Source organism: Triturus cristatus, chromosome 1_2 (genome assembly GCF_964204655.1).
Source record: "Triturus cristatus chromosome 1_2, aTriCri1.1, whole genome shotgun sequence".
NCBI classification, from domain to species: domain Eukaryota; kingdom Metazoa; phylum Chordata; class Amphibia; order Caudata; family Salamandridae; genus Triturus; species Triturus cristatus.
In genome coordinates, this window is record NC_140580.1 from 442509237 (window position 1) to 442521462 (window position 12226).

The window sequence follows — 12226 nt, forward strand, 5'->3', positions numbered from 1 at the left end:
GGACCCACCCCCGTGGTATGCCTTGTGGACCAGGCATAGTGCCTTAAAGTCAACTCTGTTGGATCGGGAGCCCGTGCAATGATCGCCTAGCAGAGGAAATGGAATGCCCCCACGGAATATGCAACAAAACACGGACAGCGGCGTTCTGAAGAGATTGAAGTTTACTGAGCTGAAACTTGTCCATGCCCAGAAACATGGCATTACAGTAGTCAAGTCTTGACATTGAAAGAGCGGCCATGACCGTCTTCTGAAGAGCCGCCGGAATAAAAGGAAAGATGTTACGGAGAGACTTAAGCAGGAGAAAGCATGCTGAAGTTATGCTGTTGACCTGTGCTGACATGTTCATCTTGGTGTCAAATATGACACCCAGATTTCTAACCCTTAGCACAGGTAGAGGGCACAGTCCTGCCTCCGGAGGCCACCAATGATTGTTCCAGATGGGAGGCCCGACCCCGAATTCCATGACTTCCATTTTTTCGGAATTAATTTTCAGAAAGCTAGCCGACATCCAAGCCATAATGTCTTTGAGACACAAATTAAACCGCTGTGCGGTTAGCTCTGGAGAGTCTGCTAGTGAGATGACCAATTGCGAATCATCCGCATATGAAACAAAAGAGAAACCATGCTTCCTTACTACATCCGCCAGGGGTCTCACATAGAGATTAAACAAAGTAGGGAATAAAGCCAAACCCTGCGGAACGCCACAGGTCAGGTGGAAGTTCTCTGATTTCAAGCCCTCCCAGCTAAGAGATTGCTGTCTGTCCTGCAGAAAGGTGGAAAGAAGGGACAAGGCACGGTGGCTGATACCAGCCTCCTTTAATCGCTGCACCAGAACCGTATGGTTAACCATATCAAAGGCAGCCAACAGATCGAGGAGAACTAGAATAGCTCTACCGCCTCCATCGACCGCCATACGGATTCCCTCCGCAGCCGCAATGAGAGCAGAGTCCTTAGAATAGTTGTGACAAAATCCGTGCTGAGCTGGATCAAGTAGACCATTACGGTCTAAAAAATCAGCAAGCATGGTGTTCATATGCTTTTCCAGAATCTTAGCTGATCGCCGTGGACGAGTAGAATTGATGAGAAATGTCTTGTCCAAGGGCTGGAGTTGCAAGATTCGACAGCTCGTCATATATGGTTTGGACTTTAACATGAAAAAAAGAAGCCAGCCGGTCACAAAAAGCCTGGTCGGGGCTAAATACACAGCCCTGCTGAGGTTTGGCCAAATAAGATACCGATTTAAAAAGCTCTTTTGTGGAGTTGCGAGCAGCCAGAATTTTCCTCGTAAAGTAGGAGGTCTTAGCTGCCTTGATGGCCTCTTTATATTTATAGAGGGCAATGTTGTAAAGATCTTTAGTAGCCCTGGTATAGTCCTGTCTCCAACGGCTCTGAAACCGTCTGCAATGTATTTTTAAAAGCTTGAGATCCGGGCTATACCAAGGGCCCCCCCCCCCCCGGCCGCCTATTGTGCGTGGCTGTCTGTATGGGGGCAACTAAATTAATTGCTGCCCTAACCCAGTCATTGAACTGTACCACAGCCACCACATTGTCCGCATCTAGAATAGGGGGGGAAAGATCCAGGGCGGCCCCTAAGTCAGTACTACTGATTTTAGACCACCGCCAAAATGCCACCTTCACTGGTTTATAAGGGGCACTCGTGCCGGCATAGCTGGCCTTGACCTCAAAGAAGACTGCTTTGTGGTCAATCCAAGGGAGCGACTCAGCCCTGACATACTCCATGTCTGGGTAGTTTGAAAACAAACAGTCAAGAGTATGGCCCCCTATGTGTGTTGAAGCAGTCACCAACTGCTGAAAACCAAAGGCTGGCAGCACATCACAAAGTCTGTTGGCATCAGGACAAATGGTCGATTCCAGATGATAATTAAAATCACCTAAAATAGAGAATAAGTCTGAATCCGTACAAGATTCCATGTATGACATCGGAGCCAAGGAAAAATGACCCCTGGGGCCGGGAGGTCGATAGATCAGCAAACCCTGAAATATCGTGGCCTCCTTCCACTTAATGGTAAAGTGAAGGGCTTCAGCATGAAGCTCTGTGACCTCCATGATCTGCACGGTAAACATTTGCTTATAACAATAGCAATACCCCCACCTCTGCTACCTAAGCGATCCTGTGACATGACCGCATAACCTGGGGGCAAAGCGACGTTCCAATCGGGAACAGAAGAAGCCTCCGCCCAGGTCTCTGTTAAAAAGACAAAATCCGGATTATGTGCACTTATAAGAATCTCCAGCTCAAGTTTGTGCTTTACCACTGAACGCACGTTTAGCAGAAAGCCCTTAAACCTCTTAAATGAGGGCTGTCCCAATATCCCAGTCCGAGCAGATGATATACCAGTTCGAGGGGCAGCTAGAGGCAGAAGGTCATCCCCACCGCCAAACTCTGCGTGGAAGGCCTCATCAGCATAGTTTGGCATAGGGCTATTACCGTTCCTGAACGGTACAAATTTACAATGGGTACACTGACACAGACCATGGTCGTCCCCGCGACTTAGCATAACATTGGCCCCATAGGGTGCAGGCCGAAGCTTGTAGAGTGCCTGAGAGCTGTAGTACACTGAAGGTGCAGGAGCAGGGCTCCTGGCCACGGACACATTCCGGACGCTGACGGGCGCAGACGGGCTTGCCTTTAGCGCGCCTTTGGCACGCTGTCGGCGCGTCCGCTGCGCGTTCGCGCCATCGCGCTGGTAATATTGGTGCCAGGAAAACAACTAGAACGCTGACCTCCGGAAGACGGGCCCAGCGACCGGTTAAGTCAGCTGAGGAATCAGCAGGGAGAGAGACGAGGTAAAAACCAGGGGGGGAAATGTGGGCAGATTAAAAGTTCAGCGTTATTCACAAGGAAACTATGAACAGTTGAAAGTTTAGGTGTTATTCATAAGAGTAAAATGCCACCAAGTGCCTCTCGCAGCCCTGCAGCCCACCAGCCTGAGCGCAAAGCGACAGATGTGGCATCTGTCCCTCCAATCGATAGGCAATTTGTTTTTTACTGTGAGAATGATTATTCATATATCTTATAATTTCTCTAAAAATAAAATACTAACCGCAGTCTGTCCATACTATGTGTAGGACAGAACGGTCATGTATCAATGAAGCCAGCGGAGCACCAGAGGGTGTGCTGCTTTGTCGACTTCTCAGCAAACCAAGGCATGACCGATCTGGCTAGACTTTCCACTAATAGCAACTGGCAAACATGAAAACCTTAGTACTTAGAACTTGGGTTGTTCATGACTTCCAGCATCATCTACTAAATGTAAACAGCAGCTTTGTGTTGGTTTGAGATTTAATTTGTAAAATCTCAGTTTATACCACGTACGACTGGTTTCAAATTTCATTTTGTTAATGGCTTGTAGATACAAGCTGAATGCGATTGACTCCAAGAAGATGGTATAAGCTATTTTTTTATTCTGTGAGGTTGATATGGCACATGGACAATTCTGATAAATTAGTCTACAACCGTAAAAGAAAATATTTGTGTTTTAAGAAGACAGATCCACAGAATAAAAAAAAACTGCTCCCTTTTTTATTTACTACGGAATGAGATTTAATTCAATTTATGTTTTCTGTATAACATCTTGTCAGCAATGAGTGATTGTGTTTTCTTTCACTACCAGTGACTGAAAATGAAACAGAAGTTGGTTTTCTACCAACGTTTGGACCTTGCTATCTGAACCTTTATGGAAGCCCGCGAGAATACACTGGATTCCCAGATCCCTATGATGATTTAAACCTCGGAAAGGTCTGTTAAAAGTTTTTTTTTCTTTTATCTATTACTGGTAGGCTTGGTCCAAAGGTACCAGAGTGCCACACAGGCCAAGTCCACAAAGCAAAATATTCCTTTACACATACTAAAATAAGTTACAATTCAAGAACAGCATTTGAATTTGAATGTTACGAAAGAGTTGTGGAAGATCATTAGGGCTTTGCTGGGACACTTGTGTTCTAGTCTTGGACTTCCCTTTGACAAATTGTTTTCAACTGTTTTAGTCCAATCTGTTCAGTTGACCTAAACTTAGAAATGGAAATAGGTCTCGATTCACCCTTGTTGGTGATTTATTTATTTTCCCTTTATCTTGAGGTTTATGCTCCTCTTTCTCCCACTGGTAGCATTACTGCACCTATATCATTAGTTTACTGATCTGTAAAGTTTTGCCTCCTCTATTCCCATTCACGTTTGTGTGCATGTACAATGTTTTAAGAGTACATTTTTAGAAAGATATCTTATTTATGTAGAAGGTTTTATACGGACCAGTCTGGGACCAGATGCTTCGGAGCACCGTACAATAATCATTACAGAAAGATAAGTGATGTAAGTTACAGTTGGCAGGGCCGCAGGGCCATGGTAGGTTCATATTTGGCATCGTAGATCCTAGTACATAGAAGGTGGCAGCAACATAATGGCAAAGAAGATAATATAAAGGTGGTAGTTGGCAAGAAATGTCTTTAACATGTGACTTATTTACAAATAGTAGCTTTGAGCGTATTGGTATGAAGAGAAGGTGGTTAAAATAAGAGTGTGGGATGGTTGAGACAAAAGAAAGGAAAATAATTTCTACAGTAACGGGTGCTTACTAGTTAACTGTAAAGGATTTTCATATACAGGTAGTGTGATATTTTGCTCCATGGGAGGTAAATTATATATTTTTTTATTTGTTACGGTATAGTTCTATAAATGATATTTGACCATGTTATTAAAATGATTGAAGTCAAACTGTCACGTCTAATATTTGCACAGGAATAAGTTGTCATTATGAGAACAATTTCAGTAAGCACAGATTAATATGGAGGACGCATGCCTTAAAAGAAAATTTGCAAATCTCAGCAAAACCAATTAAAGGAGGGTTTTTGGATGGTATCATTAAAAAAGGTTGTTGACAGTCTTTTGTATTAATATGCACACATTGAAAAATGAAGTTCCCTGAGTTTTGTTTCGAGATTCTTTGAGCTTGATGCCCTCATGTAACAGTTGCTTCAGAAAAGGGTATATACACTGCAAACTGGACCTTGCTTTGTTGCAAGAAATAGTGTATTAAGTGGGTTGACCTTTTCTGTCCACAATTTGAAGTATTCTGCCAAACCAAGATGAAATCTGTGCTTGGATACCAAGGCCAAACTTCTGGATATGTTTGACAGGAAATGTTTCAAACCATTATTGATCCTTGCTTATTGAGTTATTTCAGGTACCTTCTTGGAGGTCGGAATGACCTTATGAAAACTTGTTATAAGGAAATGTGATGAGAAAGAGACTGTGCATGGCTGTAGGGCTTAAACTGTACATGGAAGAGGGTATTTTATGAGTAGGTTTATTCAAACATAACTAAAACATTCGAGAAATGCAGAAGTGAGCAGGCCTCATTCTTCCTGGACATAATACCCGATCACATTTAGTTACGACAGTATGCTATTTGTTCTGGAAATAGATAGTTTGATGCATCTTGAAAGATGATTCACATGGTATATATTTCACTAATATAAAATAAACACTTAGTTTTCTTGTATTTACTGTATACTGGGTTTTTTTAATTTAAATTCTGGACTACAGTACAATTTAATTCAGTAAGGCTTTCCTTTTTTTTAATTGATTTAGTTTTCTGTTAGATTTATAATACTATCAAGTACATTTTCTTTTTAATACTGTATATCAGTCACCCATTTCATTCCGTATTTGCATCAACATGTCATGCTTTGGGAGCATTGCGGAATATCCGCATCATGACCTTTAAACAAGCCATTCTGATGGAGAGGATGATTTTGAATTGAATACATTATTGCCTTTCTTGAAAAGAGTGGTTCATAGAGTATTCTCAGACCTGTCCAGACAGACACACCTACAAAACTAATAGGTGCAAATCCATACGCCCAGTGAAGAGCAAGCATGAGTCCCACCTCTGTAGCAGAATGGTGCATTGTCCCTTCTCCTACCAAACAGGAAGCAAGAAATCTAAAAAGAGGTGTCTATCGGAACACTCGAAGTGTGAACATTGTTTAAATAGCTCTTGTTATTTGTCTCTCTTCTTCTTATATATATCTTGTCTTATGAAAGGCCAATGATGGTGGCTGGCCTTTAGAGGTGGGCATTTTTTCAGAGATTTGACATACTTGGTATTTATTACATTCATAACACACGTAGAGGTGTGGCATATGGTGTCCCTTGCTGCCATTGCCTGTATAGTCACTACAAAAACACAGTTAACATGAAAACACACAGCATTGCATACTACAGACCATGTTGCACAGGGCTGCTCTCGTGCACTAGAGCCATGATACCAATCTTTGGATTGAAAGGAATTAGTTTCAGCATATGATGTGAAGTCAAAGGTTCTTGATCAGTCCCATAACACCCACCCAAAGCAACAGGAGTCACCTCCTGTCCTGAGTGAGGACACTGTTCTAGTGGCGTCATGGGTCTGATCACAGGTGCCTGATGTTTTGGCACAGTTTACTGTAGTCCCACAAGTCCAGTAGCCACTGGATAGCTGTAGGAGAGTAGTAGCTGGACAGAGTGCCAGTTCACTCTGATACCCCTAGATATCACAAAAAGAAAGGAGGGGGCCTGTTCCACTGGCCTCTATTCCCCAGCTACTGCTTGTACAGGCTCCAACAGCACAAGGGGGGGGGGTCTGGGCAAAGCAATCTCACCTTTAAGGACTGGGATCGAGCTTCTCCTTCTCTGGCTCCCTTGATGTGCTGCAAGCTTCCTTTCCTCCTTGCGCAGCTGTCTGTAATTTCCTTGTTCAAACCTCCAGTTTGTCAAGCCATGCAGAAACAGATGGTCTTGGCACATTCCTTTGCAGCAGAATCCATCAGCCAAAGAGAAAACTTCCCCCAAATGACAGACGCAGTGAGCAGGTATCTTTATCTCGCCTTCACACCGCGGGTAGCGTTGGCTTCCTTTGGAGGGACCTGGTGTAGCTGCCTCTTCAGTCCTAGACCAGTCTTGAACAACAGCTGACCACTCAGGCCAGACTTTTATCCCCTCGGATTGATAGGCTAATCCATTCAGGGGGTCTGCTACTTTTGCATCCTGATTACACCTCCAATCACAAACCATTCATGGTGTTTTCAATGCCTGACCAAAGCATGCACAGACAGATGGTACCAGCCTGTGCTATTCCCTAAAGAGGAATTTTAAATAGCTTCAGACCAGGAGGCACTGACGGGGGGGGGGGGGGGCGGTGGTCCTCTTAGCAGAGTTAGTGCAGCTAAACCCAGATAAGAGCTGAGTCTACCCCAGCCCACCAGGCTTCTCTAAGGAAAAGGGGAGGGTTACAGGGGGAGCTGAGATGTCCAGCAGAACCGGAGTGGAGAGGGCAGCAGCCACTGTGTAAAAAATAGAGGTGCACTAGGCATGACCCCTCGACCTCGGAGCCAAGCTTTAGGGTCTCAATCCATGTAAACAGTAAGACCCTCAATGGACATGTATGATTGTCATGGTCACTGAGGTAGGGATCTAGAAACCATACAGTAGCTTTTGAGTGACTTGCCTGGACATTAGCATAAAGCAGGGGACGCACTCTCTCCATAGACATGCAGAAGGCTTCCCATGAAACCATCCTCAATGGAATTACCAGAGTACTTCAATGTGTTAGAACATCAGGCGCTTTGCTACCTAATATATGGATAAGGGTTCAAGTTATCCGGACAAAAACGTCTGTTCAGGTCCTACTCTGCAAATCCTGAGTTATTTATGTGTTGACCATCAATGCAAAGTGCCCTGGGTTTGTCAGGGATGTATTTTTTGTAAAGTGTTCAACATAATCACTAAAATGTATGTCTAATGTTTTTGTTTTAGGGTGAAGGCTGTGCTTACCGAGGCAGACTTCTAGTTGAACTAACTACTAAACTTGATGCCACACCTGGAAAGAAAATTGAGGATATTCCCTCTGATGACCTACTTGTTGTGGAGGTAGGTGATGGCATTTAATGCAAGGGAGAGCGAGAGAGAGAGAGAGGGGGTTGAGAGGTGGGGATAGAGTTGAGAGGGGCATGGGGAAAGCAAGAAATCTTGAGAGATGGCATGTGCGCTAACAAGAGACTACTCTACCTTATGAGTACCTTGATCAACAGCAGTATACCAAAATTGTTCATCCTCAAAGAACTCAATTCCTCTTTTAAAATAATACCACATGCAAATGCGGAATTAAAAAAAAAAAAACTAACTACACTCCACATCGCTGAAAGAATAAACATTGTAGCTTTACTCCAAGACAACAGTCTCCTCTGTTAACTGGCCACATAAAATAATCTTGCCATCAGATGTATGTTTGAATGTAATCATTGCTTTCTTCCTAGACATTACCCTTTCCTAAAAGAAAATGAGAAAAATGCAATATCTCATCTTCTGCAAATGAGGCATCAAAGTCGAGATCTTACTTTATTTCATTTTACAGCATACAGGTTTAAAGAATTATGTGAAAAGGGCCGTGCAACTGGTTGCTACTTAAGTATCATATACTGTAGGACAAGGCAGTTATAGCCACTAAACTATCCTCTATCTTAACAGCTCCCTAATACTCTGTTTTGACTATCTCTAGTAATGATTAGTTGCACATATCCTGGTTCACCCAAAACGCTTGTAATACAATATTCACCTGTGAGATGTGGACATGGCTTCACCATTGAAGATTTAGATCATCAACTACTTCTGTACCATATCTTTGTGCTTTTAAATATGCGGCTGCATTTGGGTTTGTAAAGTTTTCACCTAACACGTAGTGATCTTGTGGCTGTTGTATCACAATTTTCACCACCAACTGCAAATGGAGTGGTATCAATAAAGTTGATTGTATAAGTTGGTATATACACAACTTAATCATTATTCAGTAACATTGAATGTTTTTAAGCATGTGGTTCCTACTTTCAAACTTAACAGCACCTGTGCTTCAATTTTTGCTCTGAGTATTTTACAAGGGCCAAAACTAGGGCATTTCCACAACGTTTATTTAGAAGTTTCCCACTCTGAACAAGAATGCGAAACTGATGGCAGGGTATGGTGACCACTATATGTGGCCTCATTATCCACAGATTACAAACATTTTGGTTAGAATTTGAAGCAGTCGCACAAATATTCTCCCAATGTTGAGTGTCAAATGTAAAATTCCAGTAATAATGGCTTTTCAAGGACAGCAGTGCATAGACTTCTCCACTGGAATCTGTGAAGCTCTTGGTTTCGGTCTAATACCTTTCAATCCCAGATACATTTTACATTGTTAACGTTAAACAAAATTAAACATTTCTGAATTAACAAGGTGGGAGTACCAGCCAAAAGAGCACAAATTGAAGTGGCTGTAATGTAATGTGTTTTTAGGAAAAGTAACCAGTTGAAGAGCGAGGGAAAACAGACTAGTGTTGGACTATATGCTGTTCAATATCTGTTATGCAGTTTGCAACCATTGTATGTTTTTCTTTATCTCTGTAGAAGTACCAACGTAGGCGTAAGTACAGCCTTTGTGCTGTGTTTCATTCTGCGACAATGCTGCAAGATGTCGGCGAGGCCATTCAATTTGAAGTTAGCATTGGCAATTATGGCAACAAGTTTGATACTACCTGCAAGCCACTGGCATCAACAACACAATACAGCCGGGCTGTGTTTGATGGTAAATATGGAGCATGATGGATGTAAAAACTTTGACTTAATGATCACATAAGATTGCCTTGACTTGCCAAGTGAATTAATTGGGAACTATTTTATTGTTTAAATATTCTTGTGCGTTTGTGTGTGCCTCCATCTCAGGGTGAAGTGTTCTGGGGTGACAGACTATAAGCAGTATATAAATGAAAGTGTTAACACAATGTTCACTAGCTCTAGTGAATCCATCTTTTTTTAAAACCAAACACCCTGTGTGTGTGTGTGTGTGTGTGTGTGTGTGTGTGTGTATATATATATATGTATATATATATATATATATATATATATATATATATATATATATATATATATCTCTTAGAACTTAATCAACACTTCATCTCAATAAGCAATGAAAAGTCCACTCCAGGTGCCTTTTGCAGAATACCAAAATCTCACACATTCCAAGCATTAGTGTGCACATCCTTGTATCAGGCCATGCACTCCCTAAAGGATCACAGTTAACATCTTGGTGCAGATGGCTTCAATTACCACCCTGTGAGCTATGGAGGAGAGTTGTCGGTTCTGACAACATGGAGCATTTACTCTTTCCACGTGGTGATCTCTTCTGCAGGTTTTCATCAGTCCTGCCTTTTACTAGGTGTACTTCTTTTGCTACACCTCATTCGAGGGCATTCCCACACCATCTTTCTAGGAGTGGTTTTGCAGGCTGTAACCAATGTATGGCAATTCTACTTCTAGCTAATACTAAAAACGTTTTATTTTTGCCGCTTCCGACACCTTACATGTTCATAAAAGACAATGTTCATTATACATCACTGGTAATCCGCCAACCACCCTCTGCATTATCATCTTCCCATTAGTTCTTCATAATCAGAACATATACGCAAAATCTGCATTCTCTCCGCAATATGTTGGGCACATTACCGTCTGAGATGCATATATTTTATGGATTATTTTAGGAAACCTATATCCTGGGTAGGCCCCCCCCACTCGCCTAAAATGCCCAATGTATATAAAATACCAGGCTGGAATTTTACACACTAAACTGGCTCCTTTGCAGCATGTGACAAATCCTTTCCAAAACAAATCATCTATCAAGAAAGTCATCCAACACACCGCACCAGACTGCACCCATGACTCCTAGTACAGCAAATCATGAATCATTAAACAATCTGTTCTCCAGTAAACAGGCCCATCCAACATTGTGTGCATCACAATTTCAGCCGTATAAAGATGCTGTTGGCTAGTTCATCAACCAGGAATAAGGGTACGGTTAGGGAAATGAAGATGAATAAGGATACTATGAGTTATATGATGGAAAAAACCTCCAACAAATAAACTAAATCAGGTCACGCTTTAGCATCTGAGAAAGAGTACCTGAAACCTGCCTTAGGAAACACCGAGAGAACACAAGATTCCGGTAAAAAATGGGAACCAGGTAGAGCAGTACTCAGAGCCACAGACGGAATTTGGTTACCACTACTGAACTAGAACATACAATTAATACTGTATCTCAGAAAAGCTACCATCACTCTGCCTACATAGCCAAATTAGGCTCTGCTGTAGAATCAAATACTCTACAGCTATAGCAGCTTTCACTGCCTTCAACACATGCTTTGGAAAGGCATTAATCAGTCCATGCAGTCCCAGGATTGACAAAACGGAGAGATGGGCTCCACCAACCATAACTGACTTGGGTTTAGGTGAGGGGTCAATACACTGACACCCTTCTTGCAAACCACAAAAGGGCCAAGTAAATGGAAAACTTTGATTTTAAATAAATGTGGAAGATGTCAAAGTATTATTTTTATATAGCGCTTCAAAAGCTTCCTTTTTTGGCAGAGGTGGAGACTAAAGGAGACAAAAATAATGCTCCCACAGTTGCCCAATATGCTGACGTTGGAAAAGCTGAGCTTAGATATTGTGTAATTATGATCAAAAGTCCTCCGTTTATCCACAATACCACATCTCAGTTAATAGCAGATCTTTGCAGTGCACAAGCGAATGTCACTTGAACTACAGGAAAAATCATTGTTCGCGGCATGGGTGCTGTAGATACACATGCTTTGCATACCCCTGCAATCTAGCGTTGGGTCCAGATGTTAGCAAGTTGTTTTTCTTCGAAGAAGTCTTTTCCAGTCGCAAGGTAAGGTGACTCCTCTTTTCGGTGATATTGTGCATGGGCATCGACTCCATCGTTAGATTGTTTTCTTTCTGCCATCGGGTTCGGATGTGGTTTGCCACAATTCAGTTAGAAAACATCATTCGGGTTCCCCTCTGTGCACCATCCACACAACATGCACAATGTATTGTTATTGTAGGCGTTCTAACTATTCTCTGTGTATCGAATCGATCGGGGAAACTCAATCTTCGGTCGAAGACCTCGTGGGCGGACTTCGGGCCTAGCTACATCGGTTGACTTGTACTCCGTACTGTACTAGCCAGCTTTCTGCCAATGGAACGGACTCCGTTTCAATATTGTCCTCTGTGCCACTCCAAGTATCTTCGCACCGACTTACATAAAGTCTGCAGCTTGTGCCTCTCACTGGAGCACAAAGAAGAAGGTTGTGAGGCTTGTCGGTCATTCCGATCGAAAAAGGCGCTGCGGGATCGTCT

General features: G+C 42.5%; 1 protein-coding gene across 5 annotated transcripts in view; it reads left to right on the plus strand.

Moving 5' to 3' along the window:
- MYOF (myoferlin) overlaps nucleotides 1–12226 on the plus strand; it is a 591005-nt gene that overhangs the window by 291066 nt on the left and 287713 nt on the right. For all 5 annotated transcript variants that reach the window (XM_085606131.1, XM_085606127.1, XM_085606128.1 and 2 more), the window contains 3 exons: nucleotides 3636–3760; nucleotides 7814–7927; nucleotides 9440–9617. In XM_085606131.1, the coding sequence (XP_085462257.1) occupies nucleotides 3636–3760; nucleotides 7814–7927; nucleotides 9440–9617 (417 nt within the window). The remainder of the gene's footprint in view (nucleotides 1–3635; nucleotides 3761–7813; nucleotides 7928–9439; nucleotides 9618–12226) is intronic.